This window comes from Erinaceus europaeus, chromosome 4 (assembly GCF_950295315.1).
Source record: "Erinaceus europaeus chromosome 4, mEriEur2.1, whole genome shotgun sequence".
NCBI lineage: Eukaryota > Metazoa > Chordata > Mammalia > Eulipotyphla > Erinaceidae > Erinaceus > Erinaceus europaeus.
Window position 1 is genome coordinate 149699644 of NC_080165.1, and position 19265 is coordinate 149718908.

Here is a 19265-nt window from a genome sequence, read left to right on the forward strand (position 1 = left end):
GATGCTTAGGGAATATATGTGTTTGTATATATATATATATATTCCCTAAGTATATATTTTGCCTCCAGGGTTATCACTGGGGCTCAGTGTCTGCACTACAAATCCACTGCTCCTGGAAGTCATTTTTTCCCTTTTGTTGCCCTTATTATTTATCATTGTTGTTGTGGTTATTATTGTTATTGTTGATGTCATTCGTTGTTGGATAGGACAGAGAGAAATGGAGAGAGGAGGGGAAGACAGAGAGGGGGAGAGAAAGACAGACACCTGCAGACCTGCTTCACCGCCTGGGAAGCGACCCCCCTGCAGGTGGGGAGCCGGGGGCTCGAACTAGGATCCTTACGCCGGTCCTTGTGCTTTGCGCCATGTGCACTTAACCCACTGCGCTACCCCCTGAAATATTTTTATACTGAACTTTATGCCACAGTTGATATTTATTATGTTTCTTTATTTCTTTACTGTATCTTCTCCCCAACTGACTGTCATCTGCATAAAGCAAGGCTCTATGTATCTTATTTATTTATTTATTTTTATTTTTATTATTTATTTTCCTTTTTGTTGCTCTTATTAATAGTTTTTGTTGTTGTAGTTATTGTTGTTGATGTCATCATTGTTGGATAGGACAGAGAGACATGGAGAGAGGAAGGAAAGACAGAGAGGGGGAGAGAAAGACAGACACCTGCAGACCTGCTTCACCGCTTGTGAAGCGACTCCCCTGCAAGTGGGGAGCCGGGGGCTCGAACCTGGATCCTTACTCTGGTCCTTGTGCTTTGCGCCACCTGCGCTTAACCCACTGCGCTACCGTCCGACTCCCTCTTATTTATTTTTTAATCTCCACACAGCATAAGGTCCAGTGTATATTAGAAGCCTAACAAGAATTTATCAGTTCACCAGAGATAGTTTATCCTACAGAGCATCAATCTTTATTTTTTTTAACACTCACCCAACTTATTTTTGTTAAAAACTTTTTTTTGATGTGATATCATTGGTTTGTTTTCTTTATTTTTAATTAGTGATTTACTCTTGATTTACAAAATTACAAGAAAACAGGGAACAATTCCACACTGTTTCCACCACCAGATTTCTGTGTCCACATTCTCTCCACTGGAAACTGCAGTGGCTCTCCCAAAGTTACAGATATGGGTGGACTATTATTTTTCTGTCTGTCTGTCTGTCTGTCTGTCTGTCTGTATCTATCTATCTGTCTGTCTGTCTGTCTATCTACCTATCTATATTTTTGCCCAATTTTTCTCCTATGGTCCTGCCTTCTCTTCCTTTATAAGTCATACCCACACCTACATTCAAATATCTTTTCTTTTTTCCTCTTGTCTTTCTGGTGATCAGAGCCCTCTAGTCATCTTCCCCTAACATTTCTCCTCTCTGGGTGTATGGACCAAAATTCTTTTTAAGTTTTAAAAGTTATTTTTATTATTGGGTAGAGACAGGCAAAAAATCAAGAGGGCAAGGGGAGCTAGAGAGGGAGAGAGAGAGACACCTGCAGCCACTCGCAAAGCTTCCCCCCTGCAGGTGGGGACTGGGGGCTCGAACCCAGATCCTTGAGCACTGTGACATGTGCGCTCATCTAGGTGCGCCACCACCTGGCTCATGACCAAAATTCTTTTTGGGGTTCAGAAGTTGGGAGTTCTGGCTTGTGTAATTGCTTCTCTGCTGGACATTGGCATTTCGGGCCTTAAGCATGAGAGTCTCTTTTTGCATAACAATTATGCTGTCTGCCCTCACCCTTGCCAAAATATCTCTTGACCAAATGTATATGTACAGTGTTTCTTTTAAAAATGATCAAGTGGTGACAGTAATGCAGATACTGTCAGAAGAGACTCGGAATTGGGGTTCAGAGCCCTCTGGTTACCTTCTCCTATCACTTGCCCCTCCTGGAGTATAGACCAAATGAAGGAAGGAGTTCTGGCCTCTGTCATTTAGAGCGTGCATCTTACTCTGCGTTAAAGCTTGGCCTGGTTCCCTGACACCATGTGGAAGCATTACAGCACTAGGGGAGGATCCAGGAGTGGTGAGGTAGCTCTGTGATGTTTTTTGTATTTATCTTTCTTTATCTCTCTTTCTCTAAAATTTAAAAACTATTTATTGGGAGTCAGGTGGTAGCGCAGCGGGTTAAGCGCACGTGGTGCAAAGCGCAAGGACCGGCGTAAGGATCCTGGTTCAAGCCCTCGGGTCCCCACCTGCAGGGGAGTCGCTTCACAGGCGGTGAAGCAGGTCTGCAGGTGTCTGTCTTTCTCTCCCCCTCTCTGTCTTCCCCTCCTCTCCCTATTCCTTTCTGTCCTATCCAACAACAATGACATCATCATCAACAACAATAACTACAGCAATAAAACAACAAGGGCAACGAAAAAGGGGGGAAAACCTATTTATTGGATGAAGGCAGGAATGGGAAAACCACGTGTTAAAGTGTTCCCTGAGTTAGTTTGTTGAAAAAGAATTTTAACTACTTGTTAGCCTGACTAGACTAATTTGCTGGCTCTGAGATGATTTGGAATGTTAACCAGAATATTTGATCTTGGAAGGAGTTGGCGGAAGATTCTGTTCTTACCCGTAATCGGCTAGTGTTGGATGACCAACTGTCCGACTAGTTCACTCTACACAGGAAACCTTTAGAACAGAGTCTGTAATCCACCCATTACCAGTGAGGACAGACAAGCTCACATTTGTTGAAGAGTGGCTTTGTTTTTGATGCATAAGAATAACAAAAAATGCAGCTTTAAGCAAGACACTGTCATGATCTTACCATGTAATTTGGCTGTGGTATATGTGGTGCACATTCCTTAGCTGTTAGACCTGAAGACCTATTGATAATTGAGGTTTATTAAAGATTTTATTTAATGATTGAGGAGAAAGATAAGAGGAGAGAGAGAAAGAATCAGACATCACTCTGGTACATGTGCTGCCCGGGACTGAACTCAGGACCTCGTGCTTGAGAGTCCAATGCCTTATCCACTGTGCCACCTCTCGGAACACGATAATTGGGTATTTGTGGAAGCCAGTCATGCTGCTTCCTTTGCAAATATTGATTACTGTGTAAGAGAAAATGTGACTGCATCTCCTTCCTTCCTCCCTTCTTCCCTTCCTCCCTTCTTTCCTTCCATAGAGACAGGTAGGCAAAGAGGAGAGAAAGAGAGAAATGAAGAAAGAGAAGAGCATTAGAGAGAGAGAGAGAGAGAAGGAGAGACAGCAACCACTTCCACTTCCTTCAGTGCCGGAAATGCAGGGTTTGGACCTGGGTAACACACGGGGCAAAGCGGCACACAGGTCAGGGAGAGACTTTGTTGGCCCTACGACCCTTCTTCCTGTGGTGACTGATGAGGACTGTGTTCTCCCATAATGCAGGGACACAGAATACAAAGGGCTGCAGCTCTCCCTGGATCAGATCTCAGCCTCCAAACCAGCCTTTCCCTATGCCGGCAGTTCTACCCCGACCATGACTGACAGCAGGAAGAGCGCCAAGTCCCGCCTCTCCAGCTCTAAGTCGAAATCCAGGACATCCCCTTACCCGCAGGTAGGTGCACTGCTGTGCAGTTGACTTGATCGCCTCACTTTCACTTGGGTTGGTCTCTCTACTGGGAAGTATTGAAATGGTTTGGAACTGCTTGTCTAGCTGTAATACACTTAAACATTGACAAATCTGGAGATCTTTCTAAAGTGACCTCCTTTTTTTAATAGTTTCTTTCTTCCTTTCCTTTTTTAGCATGAGACCTAGAATTCTTTATTATTATTATTATTATTATTATTAATAAAAAGGAAGCATTGACAAAGCCAGAAGATAAGAGGGATACAACTTCACACAGCTCCCACCACCAGAACTCCGTATCCCATCCCCTCCCCTGACAGCTTTCCTATTCTCTATCCCTCTGGGAGTATGGACCCAGGGTCACTGGGTTGCAGAAGGTGGAAGGTCTGGCTTCTGGAATTGCTTCCCCGCTGAACCTGGGTGTTGACAGGTGGATCCATACTCCCAGCCTGTCTCTCTCTTTCCCTAGTGGGGCAGGGCTCTGGGGAAACTGAGCTCCAGGACACATTGGTGGGGTCGTCTGTCCAGGGAAGTCTGGTTGGCATCATGTTGGCATCTGGAACCTGGTGGCTGAAAAGAGAGTTAACATACAAAGCCAAACAAATTGTTGACCAATCATGAACCTAAAGGCTGGAGTAGTGCAGCAGATGAAGAGTTGGGGGGGGGGGGGGCTTCTCTGTTCTGTAGTTAGCTAGTAGGCATATTTTAATTAAATTCCAAAGGGCCTATGGCTATACTAGGTTTTTTTTTTTTTTTTCTTTTCTTTTTCTTTTTTCCCCTGAGCTTGAAATCTAATATGCAGGTGGATCCAAGTTATTGTCTGGGGAGACGATGTCATGGCTATAAAAAGGACCAGAAAGCTGGATCAAGGAAGAGAGTAGCTCCCTAATATGGGAAAGGGGTATAAATATTGTTGACTGTAAACCCCATCGATTTGATGTGATCTGGGGCCCATATTCAGCTTAGGAGCCTATGTGACCTCTGCATCCCTGTAGATCTGAGCTCACATTCTGTGGTCATGAGTAGGAACGTTCCAAGCTGCCCCAATATCAGGACCCATCTTCTTCAGGTGGAAGACAGAGTATGTTGTCCAGCCTCCCTTCAGAGGATGGAACATTCTCTACCATTGTTGATCCAAGTTGAGGGCAAGGTCCTATGGGGGCCTCAAAGGGGTCTATTGTGTTGATCCTGATAGAAATGACCCGTAACAATGGAGAGAGGGATTTATTCGAGGTCTAGGCCCATCATGTCTGTGTGGGAATCTCAGGACTCCCTGATTAGGGCCTGATAGTGATTAAAGAGTCATCGTTAAAGTCTGCCAGTCTCTTGCCCTTATTCAGCTTTTGCAGTCCTTGCTTTGATGAGGTTAGCTTTGGAGTAGGTGAAGAGGGTATCTAAGTCTAAGTAGACACTATTTCATTATGAACTTTATACTGACTCACTACAGACTTTGTTAGGAAGTGAACCACCTGGAATGGAATTAGAGAATCCTATGAAAGGAAAGGTCTCACCCGAGTAATGAAGGTGAAGGGTTGACATTCCATGTCTGACGTCTCTTATAGTTTCTTTCTTTAAAATAATGGTGCAAGTGGTAGGAACAACGACTTTCTTCTCATCTTTGCAAGGTGGTGAGCTGGTGAGGCCCGGAGGACCACAGTGTTCCAGAAACGCTGCAGGGTACAAAGGCAATGGAAATGTTACATTCTGACCATTCACTGGGTGCAGGAACTACTGATAGATTGTGTGGATGTGTGAGGACAGTTCTGTCCTGACTCCAAGGGTAGGGAAGGGTAGATACTCAGTCAGCTCCACTGTAGGGGGTGAGGCGAGGGGCACAGGTCTTTGGTGGTGTTGACCTATACTCCTGTTAATTGACAGTCTTAAAAAATCACTATTTATTCAGTATGTCAGGGGCAAAGATTGAATGTCTTGAGTTCTTTCAATGCATAGATTTCAATTCTCGGTATATATTTCTCTAGCCTAAGCACTTAATGTGTCAAATTTGTAAATTGATTGAATTTGGATAGTGGGCTTAAATTGTTAAGGCATTGCTAATAATAAGTTTTTTCTGAAATATTAAATCACCTATATAGTCTTAGACCAGGTAGACCATAAGCAACCAGTCCTGTCAGTATATAAGATAGTTATTTGTAAATAAAATTAGGTGACATAAATCATGGTGAGGTTTTGTGTGGTACAGTAAATCCTAACCATGGGATTTTCAAAGTAAACCAAGCTCCCAAATGACTTCATAATAATAATAATAATTATTATTATTATCTATTGCCTTCTTAAATTTTTTAAATATTTATTTATTCATTCATTCATTCATTCATTCTCTTTTGTTGTCCTTGTTGTTTTATTGTTGTGGTTATTATTGATGTCGTTGTTGTTGGATAGGACAGAGAGAAGTGGAGAGAGGAGGGGAAGACAGAGAGGGGGAGAGAAAGACAGACACCTGCAGACCTGCTTCTCCGCCTGTGAAGTGACTCCCCTGCAGGTGGGGAGCCGGGGGTTCGAACCGGGATCCTTATGCTGGTCCTTGCGCTTTGTGCCACTTGCTCTTAACCTGCTATGCTACCACCGGACTCCCACCATACCTTCTTAAATTCTAAGACAGCAAAGAACCTTCCTTGTTCTCTTTAAAATCTGTATTTCTCCCAGTCCTTGAACCTCTGGGACTTTGCTTGTATTTCTTCAACTTTAAGAGCGCCATGTCAAATTCCCCACCGTTCACTTAGAAGCTCAGGGGATGGGGATTCCTGACCAATATGGACCCAAACACAATTAGCAGTCATTTCATCAAGGTGTTTTTTATCATTTATGTTCTTGGGGATCCTGTTGCATGATGGTGGAAAGGACCCAAGCTGGGGGTGCGGTGGTGAGAGTATTTTGCAGACATCTGTCATGGGGAGATAAGAAATTATACCCACGTGTTAGCAACTGTACTGTGAACATTAACCTTTCACTCCAATAAAATTCTTGAAAAAAAAGTAGAAAATGGGGAGTCGGGTGGTAGCATAGCAGGTTAAATGCATGTGGCGCAAAGCGCAAGGACCGGCGGAAGAATCTTGGTTGGAGCCCCCGGCCCCCCACCTGCAGGGGAGTCGCTTCACAGGAGGTGAGGCAGGTCTGCAGGTGTCTGTCTTTCTCTCCCCCTCTCTGTCTTCCCCTCTTCTCTCCATTTCTCTCTGTCCTATCCAAAAATGACGACATCAGTAACAACAACAACAACTATAACAACGACAATAAAGAAGGGCAACAAAAGGGAAAATAAAAAATATTAAAAAATTTTTAAAAAGAGTTTAAAAAGTAGAAAATGGCAACCTAGTGAGTAGAGAAACTATTATTTTCTTTATTTTTTATTTCATATATCTATATCTACCTCTATCTCTATATCTATATATTTTACCAGAGCACTGCTCAGCTCTGGTTGATGGTGGTGTGGGGGATTGAACCTGGGACTTCAGAGCCTCAGGCATGAGAGTCTGTTTGCATAACCATTATGCTATCTCCCCACCACTGTTTTCTTTATTTATCACAGTTATGTTATCCTGCTCATTTTCTTTTTGTTTGTTTCATGAAACTGATCTTAAAACTTGTAGTATTAGGGAAATGATTTATAGGCTAGCTGTGGCCATGTTGCTGCAGTCTCTTCCCTTTCTGTGGCAGCCATGTGCGTGCCAGTCTCCCACACACCCAGACCCTCCTCCATCCTCATGTGCAGGGTCCCCAGTGCCCTGTCAGCCCTCTTGCCCTGCACCCTCGCTCCCAGTCCTTGACCTTGCTGCCAACAGCCCACATTCAGTGTCCACTCTCTGTTCCTTAAATCCCACTTATAGGTGAGATCATTCAGTGTCCCGCTTCCTCCTCCCCCTGCTTCTGACATATCTAATTTTCTGCCCTTAATTTATATTAGTGTATACTGCTTGAGAATGATGTTTATTTGATTAGTGCTCACTAAGGAGCTACTACTTGCTAGCCATCTTTAGTAGCCAGTTATATGAAGATAAAAAGGTAATGCCCTGGATCGACCTGCCAACACCCAGGTCCAGTGGAGAAGCAGTTACAGAAGCCAGAACTCCCACCTGCTGCTCCCCATGATGATCCTGGGTCCATACTCCCAGAGGGATAAAAAACAGGGAAACTTCCAATGGAGGGGAGGGGACACGGAACTCTAGTGGTGGCAACTGTGTGGGATTGTACCCCTGTTATCTTACAATCTTGTTAATCATTCATAAAACCTTTAAAAAGGGGAGTCGGGCAGTAGCACAGTGGGTTAAGTGCACGTGGCGCAAAGCACAAGGACCAGCGTAAGGATCCTGGTTGGAGCCCCCGGCTCCCCACCTGCAGGGGAGTCGCTTCACAGGCAGTGAAGCAGGTCTGCAGGTGTCTGTCTTTCTCTCCCCCTCTCTGTCTTCCCTTCCTCTCTCCATTTCTCTCTGTCCTATCTAACAACGATGACATCACTAACAACAACAATAAGTACAACAGTAAAACAACAAGGGCAACAAAAAGGAATAAATAAATAAATATTAAAAAAAAACTTTACAAAGAAATAAAAAAGAAAAGAAAAGAAAAAGATAATGTCCCACTGGCATAATCCCAATGATTATGCTGTGCTGTTTGAAATCCCCCGTAGGAGGCCAGGCTTACTGTAGCCTAACCAGAGGGGGAGGTCTGCTATGTAGGGATTATGCCAGGACACTTCAATATATGTTATTCCTGCCAAAAGCCATAAGCGCCTTATGTAACAGTGCATCTTAGTTAAAGTCGAGGGGCAAGAGAACTTGCTTTTTACTTCACTGAGTATCTACTGAGCTTTTCTTCTATCAGTATATGAACTATATTGTATGATATCACTCTAATCTATGATACTAGGGGCATGAGCAAAGAGCTTTACTGTCTTTTTTGTTTTCCATTTGGAAGAATGGAGTAGTCCTTTGGCTAATCCTATCATTACATGGGGGTGTTTGACACACAGATGAAAAATGGATTTAAGCTAGGAAAGAATAAGGCGAGAATGGATTTGTTCATAGGTATATAGGAATAAGCCACAGTGGAAACCCAAAGTGTTTCCGTTGGACTTCCAAAACTTTTCTGCAAGTCTGTTTCCTTGAAATTTCATCAATAATATTTAAGATTTCTGTTAGTTTAATGACAGACTACTTACTGAAAATATTTCAATTGATAGGAGGCTACATTTGATGTATGCAAAGATTTAAAAAAAATTTTAATATTAATTTATTTATTCCCTTTTGTTGCCCTTGTTGTTTTTTTATTGTTGTAGTTATTATTGTTGTAATTATTGATGTCATCGTTGTTGGGCAGGACAGAGAGAAATAGAGAGAGGAGGGGAAGACAGAGGGGGAGAGAAAGACAGACACCTGCAGACCTGCTTCACCGCCTGTGAAGCGACTCCCCTGCAGGTGGGGAGCCTGGGGCTCGAACCGGGATCCTCATGCTGGTCCTTGTGCTTCATACCACGTGCGCTTAACCCGCTGCGCTACAGCCCGACTTCCTTGATGTATCTTGATGTATGAATTAAGTAGAACGTTCTACAGATTTGTATTTAAATAGAAAGTAATGCCAAAGAATGGAAGTAGAAAACTTTACATTTTTTTCTTCAAAGTTATGTTGTTTTTTCCTATACATGTTCTGTGATACAGAAAAGTCATACATAACCATACCCACATAGAGTTTCTCCTGTTGACTGTATGTCCATTTTGGCTTTTAGCACCTACATAGATATTTTCCTTGGAATTTTTGCCGTGTGTCTCACTTGAAATTGAAAAGTCATGATTTAGGCTTATTTAGCATTTATGTATCTCATAGAAGTTATCTTTAGTTGTGTTTATTATGGGTAATCATGGCACTAGGTCCATCACTGAATGAATTCCTATGACATGTCTAGAGGTTAGAAGCAGAAGCATGGTTTTTACTTTTGAGGAACTACTCAGAAAGCAGAGACTAGCACTTCCTATGAACTCTCATGGGTGAGCAGAGTGTCTCCAGAAACACAGTGAAGGCCGGCGAGTGTGTGGAACATGGTTTGCCTGCTCGAGGCTGTGGTGCTGACCCCCAGACGTCGGCGCAGACACACAGTGCTGTGCTTTCTCTCCTTCTCTCTCATCATTAAATAGCGGAGTGATAAAAACCCTCATTATCTGCAGTCAGAAAAAAAATGTAAATCTCATAAGCATTCAAGTAAATTAAAATGAACACAGCTAATATTGACTAGCATTTTTCTACATTGTTAGTTTCCAGAAAAATAATAAAGTAAGATCTACTACCCACAAAAAAATTAAAAAAAAAAAAGAAAGCTTGACTTTGTAGCCTAAGAGGTGGTGGTACAGGGTTTAAATTGATGGAGCTATAAATGTGAAGTCCCACGTTTGATTCCTGGCGTTGCATAGTGCCAGGGCAATGCACGGCTTCTTTTACTACTCTCCTCTCTAGTATGAGTTTACATTTTTTCCCCTGCCAACAGGATTATTGCTGGAGTTGGGTGCATATTTGACATTTTCTATTTCTTTCGTTCTGACAGAGAATGAGATGTTGGCACACTATTGTCTTTGACTCAGTAAATGGGAGCTGCCTGCAGCCATCATAAGGATGGATGCCAGTCTTGCTATTTTGGTACCTGAGGGTGGAAGTGAGGCATTGGCACAGTAGAAAGAAGTCACTGAACTGCTGTACGTGGTCGATCAGTTGCAGTCCAGCTGAGTGGCGTTGCAACCACGAGCATAAGTGCTGTGTAGGCGGTGGTGAACGGAAGAGATTTTACGAGTGCTGTCAGTTGCCAGGGCCCTACCCTGGATGTCTGGGGGAGACTGACTTTGAGGGTAGGGTCTAGGCATATGGATGTCACAGAAAGGAGAAAACACTACTAGAAGGGTAAGATTATGAAAAGCTGCAGGCAGACATTGTTGTGATTGTCCCTGGGGTAGTCAGAGAACTTGGGTCTCTGGAAGTTGACTATCAGAGTGATATGTTTGGAAAAATTGGTTGGGACCAAGTATTTGCTAGAACAAAGTCTAGAGGTTTTGTTTGTGTTTTTGTTTTCCCCTCCAGGGTTATTGTTGGGGCTCTGTGCCTGCACTATGAATCCACTGTTCCTGGAGACCATGTTTTTCCATTTTATTGTATAGGACAGAGAGAAATTGAGAGATGAGAAATAAGCGAGAAAGATAGACACCTGCAGATCTGCTTTGCCACTTGTGAAGCGACCCCCCTGCAGGTGGGGAGCCTGGGGCTCGAACCAGGATCCTAACATGGGTCCTTGTGCTTTGTATTATGTGAGCTTAACCTGGTACACCACTGCCTGGCCCGAGTTTAGAGTTTGTTTTTGGCAGTCTGTAAACATTTAGGAACTGAAAATGAAGGCATTAGTGTGGTTGAAATAAGACAAAATACATAGGAAATCCATTCTAGTGGCCATTGTGTGAGTATATGAAGTTCTGATCTAAAGCACTACACTGGCATTGTATAGGAAAGAAGGGAGGATCAATGCCCAGGTGCAGCGGGAAAGCCATGACAGAAGCCAGACCTCCCACCTTCTGCATTCCACAGTGACCCTGGGTCCATACTCCCAGAGGGATAAAGAATAGGAAAGCTATCAGGGGAGGGGATGGGATACGGAGCTCTGGTGGTGGGAATTGTGTGGAGTTGTACCCCTCTTATCCTATGGGTTAGTCAATGTTTCCTTTTTATAAAAAAATTTTTTTTAAAAAGTCTTTTTTTAAATCCTTGACTTCCTGTACTTTTTGTTGTGGTTATATTTTATTACTATAAATGGATTTTACAATTATAATCCTATAATTCAAACACTTTTTATAGTTACAGTTAGCAGAGTTTCTCTTTACATATTCACAGGTGCATAACAAATGCATTTTAAGTTTCTGAATGGCTAAGTTCTTACGTGTATTTAATTCAAAATATTTCTGCCTTGAAAGGGCAACACACAAGTGAAGCTTGGACTGGGTGTGGTGCGCTCTGGGGAAGGAGGAGAAGGGAATGAGTGAAAAGGGGGTAGAAGGAGCTTGGCAGAGAAGGCAGAGAAGGACCCCAGTTGGAGCTGAGAGAGTTTGGGAGAACCTGTCGCAGGGAGATGAGGAATTGAAGTCCTGTGTCAGTGGCTGTACTGTTACTGTAAAGCATTGACCCCTTAATAAAAGTATTTGAGAAATATAAAGAAATACTGCCACTTCTTTTGAAAATCAAGACAAAAGTTTTTGTTTTATCTTATTTTTGTTATTTCATACTTACATATTTTAGTATGTAAGTATACCAGATAAGGTCTTACTATTTATGTAAATGGAGGGCTAGTGAGTATGTCATTATTTCTTAGGTCCTGACCTCTGTTTTGTCTTAGGCACGTCTAGACATTTCTAGCAGATGTCTCATGATCGTGAAGCAGAAACACTCCTTCTTGGAGTTACTTGGGCCACCTATGTGAACATACAAGACATGCTCACAGTAGAATAGGCGGACATACGAGACACGCTCACAGTAGAACAGGTGGACATACAAGATGCTCACTGTAGAATAGGTGGACATACGAGACACGCTCACAGTAGAATTTTCTGCCACCACCGCGTTCATCTCCTGCAACACGTAAACTTTCAGGTCCTCTCCGGGTACGAGATGTTCTTAGGAATGATTTTAGACTTGATTATGTCGTAGTTCGATAATGAATACCTCCATCACCTCTGCACCTCTGTATTCAGGATAAGAGAGGCCAAAATAAAATGGTTTTGGAAAAATAATGAGAAATATGATAGCAATTTCCCAAAGCGGCTTCATGTAGCTACACTGTGCCTATAGAGAAGTGATGTCACCAATATAAAAGTTGCATTTTATTGCTTCTGGGTTTATAGTCGTAAAAATAACAACTTGTGGGGAGGGGGTGGGTGGGTGGTAGGGCAATGGGTTAAGCGCACATGGTACAAATTGCAAGGACCACTGCAAGGATCCTGGTTCGAGCCCCCGGCTCCCCACCTGCAGCGGAGTCACTTCACAGGCGGTGAAGCAGGTCTACAGGTGTCTGTCTTTTTCTCCCCCTCTTTGTCTTCCCCTCCTCTCTCCATTTCTCTCTGTTCTATCCAACAACAACAGCAGCAATAACAAGGGCAACAAAATGGGAAAAATGGCCTCTGGGAGCAGTAGTTTCATAATGCAGGCACTGAGCCCCAGCAATAACCCTGGAGGAAATAAAATAAAATAAAATAACTTGTGTTTTCATAGTTTTGTTGAATCAGAAATATTGGGTTTATAGGATTTACTTTTCAGACCTTGTTTTCAGCCATTTCTAGTGGCTACTGTTGCAATATTTTCACACAGTTTTATGATACTATTAGTGGTGGTGCATCTGGTTGAGTGCATGTGTTACCGTGTGCAAGGAGGAGGGTTCAAGTCCCTAGTCCCCGCCTGCAAGGGAAGGTGTCACTAGTGGTGAAGCAGGGCTGCAGGTGTCTATCGCCCTTCCTCTGTAGCTCCCCTGCTCCTCTTGATATCTGACTGTCTCTATAAAATAAATACAGTTAAAAAATTTAAAAAGAATCTATTAGTGGCTACGCTAGTAGAGTTGGAAATGATCTTGTCACAGTTCAGTCATGCCGATCATGAATAAATTACCTCCCAACCCCACGTTCTTATGAATTCTTCATGTTGGCATATTTATAATTGTTCTATTTGTGGCAGCCAGTCTGTGTCCTCCTCCTCCTCTATTTCATCATCCTGATCCCTTCTTGCTTCCTCTCCCCCGAGTCAGAAGTAGCCAATACACTGTAATTTTGTAAGACTGTGGATGCTTCTGAAATCTTAAACTATTTCATCATTTGCTATAGATACACTGCAACACTTGCAGACTTTATTCCACATCTGTTACCTTAAATAATTTCCACAGAACCTTCTTACTTTTCATTGCCAGCAATCTTGCTTCATTTGGGGGGAAGGTAGGAACTCTTTCTGTAAAAAGGTTCTTTCTGGCTTAAAAAACACACCAGAGATTGCTATGTTGATATGTTAACCTACAAAGGAGAGAAGAAACAATAGCTTCTTGGGCATAGTTGCCCTTTATACTTTATACTTACAGCACTACTGGGATAGATATCTCTCTTCTCACATTGTATAGGTAGTCTGAAAACATGAAGTTTTTTTAAAATTTATTTTATTAGTGCATGATCTACAGGATTATAAGATCACAGGGGAACAATTCCACACAGTCCCCACCACCAGAGCTCTGTGTCCCATTCCTTCCACTGGAAGCTTCCCTTTTATTTATCCCTCTGGGAGTCTGGACCCAAATTATTCCTGGGGTGCAGAAGATGGGAGTTCTGGCTTCTGTGATGGCCTCTCTGCTGGACATGGGCGTTGGTAGGTCAATCCACAACAAAAAACTTTTTTATTTTACTTTATTTTTTCATTTATTGGGGAATTAATATTTTACATTCGACAGTAAATACAATAGTTTGTACATGCATAACATTTCTCAGTTTTCCATATAACAATGCAACCCCCACTCGGTCCTCAAAAACCTTTTAATTCATCTTTCAGAAATTATGAGGTTTCCCTGTCAGCAGTCCTACACAGTACAGGCTTCTTTAAATTTTCTAGTCACATATAAACTAAAGGAAATATAGAAATACAGAAATATCAGCTTAGTACAGTGGGACTTTCTGGTCTGTTTAGCTTGTTTTCAGAAATGAAGCTGAGCGTTATTTTCAGAAAACATTTTGTTGAATAAAGTGAGGACACTGTGTTACAGGTTTGTACTTTTCTATTTTTACTACCTCTGACTTTTAGTTTAATACCCACTATGTAAATTAAAAAGTCCAAGCTTGCTTCCTAAGGAAACATGCCCATGGTCTTATCAGGGCAGCAAGACCAGTGTTTTACAGATACGGCGAATTATGGGACAGCAAGGTGGCCTACTGCGCTTGCCTTTGAAGGAGGATCCTATGGAGATCTTCACAGGATCACTGTCTGGTCACACACTCATCCCCTCACCAGATTCTCTATAGCACGACACCTCTCTGTCACTGCCTTCTTCTTTATTTTTGTTCAACTCATTGGTTTTGGGAGGGATTGAGGTGCCTTCTGTGAAACAGGTGATTGATATTTGGTCCATACTCCCAGAGGGATAAAAAGTAGGGAATTCTCCAATGGAGGGGATGGGATATGGAGCTCTGGTGGTGGGAACTGTGTGGAATTATACCCCTCTTATCCCACTGTTTTGTTGATCATTGTAAATGAGAGAGAGAGAGAGAGAGAGAGAGAGAGAGAGAGGAGAAATAGTTATTGAAATCTGCTATAAAGAGACCCAGAAACCTGTGAGGATTAAAGACTGGTCTGATTAAGAGACTCCACAGAGAAAGGCAATATTTTGGGAGAGACAATGAATAGAATGGATGATAAGATGACAAGAAATTAATGGTGGTAATGGAAAAAACATATTTTTTATTATAGCTTAAAACTTTGTTATAGAGAGTTTCCATATCCCTCACCTTGTGCCAGAGAACCATAGGGGAAAGGCACTTGCAGTGGAGAAGCTCAGTGTGTGTCCTTTTAGCGAGGACCACATTTGTTGAGCACTTATTCAAGTGAGCATCTTAATTAAACCATCTCATTGATGCATACTGTCTCAGAACTTCACAATTTCTAGTGGTTTCGGAGTCAGGAACAGCTCATTCCCAATATTGAACATGCAGTGAGGATGGTGCCCACAAAAACTAAAGTAAGGGGCCAGGTGGGGATGCACCTGGCTAAGTGCTCACATTCCAGGGCACAAGGACCCGCGTTCAAGCTCCTGGTCCCCACCTGGAGGGGGAAAGCTTCATGAGTGGTGAAGCAGGGCGGCAGGTCCTTATCTCTCTATCTCTGTCTCTCTCTCTCTCCCCTTCTTAATTTCTCTCTGTCTTTATCCAACAATAAATTAAAAATATAAAAAAAAACCAGAACCTTTCCAAGTCCATCCTTCTCAGCTTAGCTGAGGCCACCTCCTGGCCCTGCCCGCCTCTCTGCCGTGCTGCCAGCTGTCCCTCTGCTCTGGCCCCCCTACTGTGTGTCTTACTTGAAGACACTCTGCTGGTCAAGGCTCTCAAACCCTTTTCTCACATACAAGTGCAGCTGCAGCTTCACTTATCTCCACAGATTGATGACTAGAAGACACAATTCATTTCAGACACAGCTCTTTTCCAAAAATGTAACATGATTTGGATCTGGAGTGAGAGTTTGGAAAAATAAATTGGACAGTGGGTGAAGCATCTGTGTTAAATCGAATGGGAAACTGCAATTTTGGCTTTGTGGAAGTGACCATTGGAATTTTGTTATTCTATCTGCGGTAGAGGAGAGAAGGGCAGTCTCTGCATCCCTCATCAAAATGGACCAAGAAAAATGTATTTTGTTGACCTCTTTTTAAACAATGATTTATTTGATTTGTGTGTGTGAGAGTTAAACTCGAGTGCATATGTTACAGTGCACAAGGACCCAGGTTCGACCCCCCGGTTTCCACCTGCAGGGGGAAAGCTTTGCAAGTTGTGAAGCAGGGTTGCAGGTGTCTCTCTGTCTCTCTCCCTCTCTATCTCCCTTTTCCCTCTCAATTTCTGGCTGTCTCTACCCAGTAAATAAAGATAATTAAACAATCAGCATAAAGGGAAGTTAAGAGAGAGAGAGCGACAGAGGGGAGAGAGACAGAGTGAGTCAGTTTAGGCTGTCCCTCTGCTCTGCCATATGTGAATGGAACTTTTGCTTTACAACTGAACAACCTTCCAGGGGGGAAATGATATCAGCAGGATCAAGTCATATTAAAACTAAACAGTAATACAACAAAATAGTTTACCTGGGTAGTGCATTTGCTTGGTCATGTCCGAGATCCAGATTTGAACATGACCCCACTGGAAGACACTGCCTTTCTGGGTGCTTGTCCTCTGTCTCTGTCACTATCTAAAAGCATCAGCCTGGAGAGGAGAAGCCCCAGTAGCAACAGTAACAAACAAGAACTCAATAGTGAAATCAAACTGAACAGGGTTAAGCCACTCAGTATGAGATTCTTCTAAAGTTAAGGAAGTTGTGTTTGGATATCCATAAGAAATCCAGGTTTCTTTTAAAAAATATTTGTTTATTGTATGAGCTAGAGAGATGAAGACAGAGGCCAGCTGGTATATGCAGTGCCAGGGGTCAAAGCTGAGGCCTTAGGTCTGAGAGATATGAAAAACTTAGGCATAGGGTAAGGGTAGATAGCATAATGGTTATGCAAAAAGACTCATACCTGAGGCCCCAAGTCTCAGGTTCAATCCCTGCATCACCATAAGCCAAAACTGAGCAGTGCTCTGGTAAATAAATTAATAAATAATAAAGTTTCATAAAAATAAAGACATAGGCATGAGAGTCCTTTGTTCTACCTGCAGAGCCCTTCCCTGGCTGATGAAATCTAGATTTCTTCACATTTCTTTCTGTTACAGATTTTTTTTTTTTTGAGATTCCTTGATTTTGAATTGTGTGTTCCTGGGAGGTTAAAGTTCTGATATATATTATTTAGTAAGTGTTTTACATGATTCTTTTCTTTTTCTTTCTAATCATTATATTGTGCTTTAGAAGAAGAAAAGGTAGAACTCTATTTCCTTCTACAAACATCAGTTTAAAATTAATTACCTTGGTGGAGGACCTTTGAGCTTCAGTTTCTTTTTGCAATTTTTTCCCCCTAGGGTTATCGCTGGGGCTCGGTGCCAGCACTACAAACCCACTGCTCCTGGAGGCCTTTTTTTTTTTTTTTTTCCATCTTACTGGACAGGCTAGAAAAGGATAGGATAAGACCTGCCGACCTGTTTTGCTACTTGTGAAGCACCCCCCCCCCCCCGCAGGTGGGGAACAGGGGCTCAAACCTAGATCCTTCGGTCAGGTCCTTGAGCTTCATGCTGTGTGCACTTACCCAGGTGCATCACTGCCTGGCCTCTCTCTTTGCAAATGTACAAATTCGGTCTCATTTTTTCAGCATGCAAAAGGCCTGACCAGAATCTAATCCACTGACCCAGTCGTAGAACGCTGCCAAGAGTAGTAAGTAGCTTGGGCAGACTGTCCTTTGCGAGACTCAGACAAAGCAGTGCAGGTCCAAACCAAACTGCAGCACGGAGCTGGGGACATCACCTCTGCCCATTGAATTAAGCCCATCGCATCTGCCAGTCCGATGTGAAGAATCAGAAAGTAAGCCAGAGACTCGGAAAAAGGATGAAGGCTGTTCTAGGTTATGCCTGAGGTCCATCAAAGAAGATTAACATTAAAACAAGCGCTACCGGTCCTGGGAACCCAGGGTGTACCCAGCGAGCTTGCACTATTTCTGTGTTAGCTATGCAAGCTGACATCTTGTTCGATCATTTCCAACTGTGCACACCATCACCACACCAGAAAGGACTTTAACTATTTATTCTTTTTTTTTTTTTTTCTGCTTTAAATCTTCAGTGCAATGAAAACACTTGCAAGCCATTATAGGACTTTACCTCTGGGTTGCTAGAAGCTGTGGGTTGTGGATGCCATGCTTTGAGAACAGCTCTCTCCAGATGGAACACTATGGGGAGGGAGATTCCTTCTAGAATTACACTGGAGGAAGCCCGGCCTCTGGTCCGGAGTGCTGGTTCCTTTCCAGCTGCATCTCACCCAGTTAGCTAACGAGACGTCGACTAGGTTCCTTTTCTGTGAGAAAAATGAGCCAAATCCCAGGGACATTTTTGTAGCTGGGGGGGGGGGTGGATTAAGAGGAGACCTCTGACATTTCAAATCACAGTTGAAGCATATTGAGAAACCTCCCATGTTCTACTTGATGAGATAGATGAGGAAACTTACAGGTATCAACAGTTTTCTTACCCAAACAGCTTCTCACTGGAGTTATCAGTTCTTCTTCTAGCATTTGCCACTAGAGTTATCAGTAATAAAATACAGATATGTTAAGAGCAGTGTTGCCATAAGTAATGGATATAATTGTAAAAATAATAAGTGAGAATTTTGTGAACACGTGCTTAAAAGTTTATCCTGGGAAGTTGACTGTTCCCACCATTTTTTTTTTTTTTTAACCAGACTACTGCTCAGCTCTGGTTTATGGTGGTGTGGGGGACTGAATCTGGGACTTTGGAGCCTCAGGCATGAGAGTCTCTTTGCATAACCATTACGCTATCTCCCTCTGTTCCCGCCATTTTCTAAAGCAAAGGAAGCCATAGCAAAATAGCATTCTTACAAAGGCTTTGTGATTCAGTATTTTATTTCTTTTTTAAATTTTTAAATATTTATTTATTCCCTTTTGTTGCCCTTGTTGTTTTATTGTTGTAGTTATTATCGTTGTTATTGATGTCATCATTGTTGGATAGGACAGAGAGAAATGGAGAGAGGAGGGGAAGACAGAGAGGGGGAGAGAAAGACAGACACCTGCAGACCTGCTTCACCGCCTGTGAAGCGACTCCCCTGCAGGCGGGGAGCTGGGGGGCTCAAACCAGGATCCTTATGTTGGTCCTTGTGCTTCGCGTCACGTGCGCTTAACCCGCTGCGCTACTGCCTGACTCCCCTTCAGTATTTTATTTCTAATTATTGATAGTGTAGATGAAAATTTTTACTGCTTTGTTGTCCAGTGAAATCATTCTCCACTTTGGAAGATGCCACAACATGGAGGTGTTTTTATTTCCCCTTAAAAATGTACTTTATAATTTTTTTTGGATAGGACAGAGAGAAATTGAGAGGGGGAGAA

General features: G+C 42.6%; 1 protein-coding gene across 2 annotated transcripts in view; it reads left to right on the forward strand.

Moving 5' to 3' along the window:
* SIM1 (SIM bHLH transcription factor 1) overlaps window positions 1–19265 on the forward strand; it is a 93416-nt gene that overhangs the window by 54794 nt on the left and 19357 nt on the right. For both annotated transcript variants that reach the window (XM_060190714.1, XM_060190715.1), the window contains exon 10: window positions 3355–3523. In XM_060190714.1, coding sequence (XP_060046697.1) covers window positions 3355–3523 — 169 coding nt within the window. The remainder of the gene's footprint in view (window positions 1–3354; window positions 3524–19265) is intronic.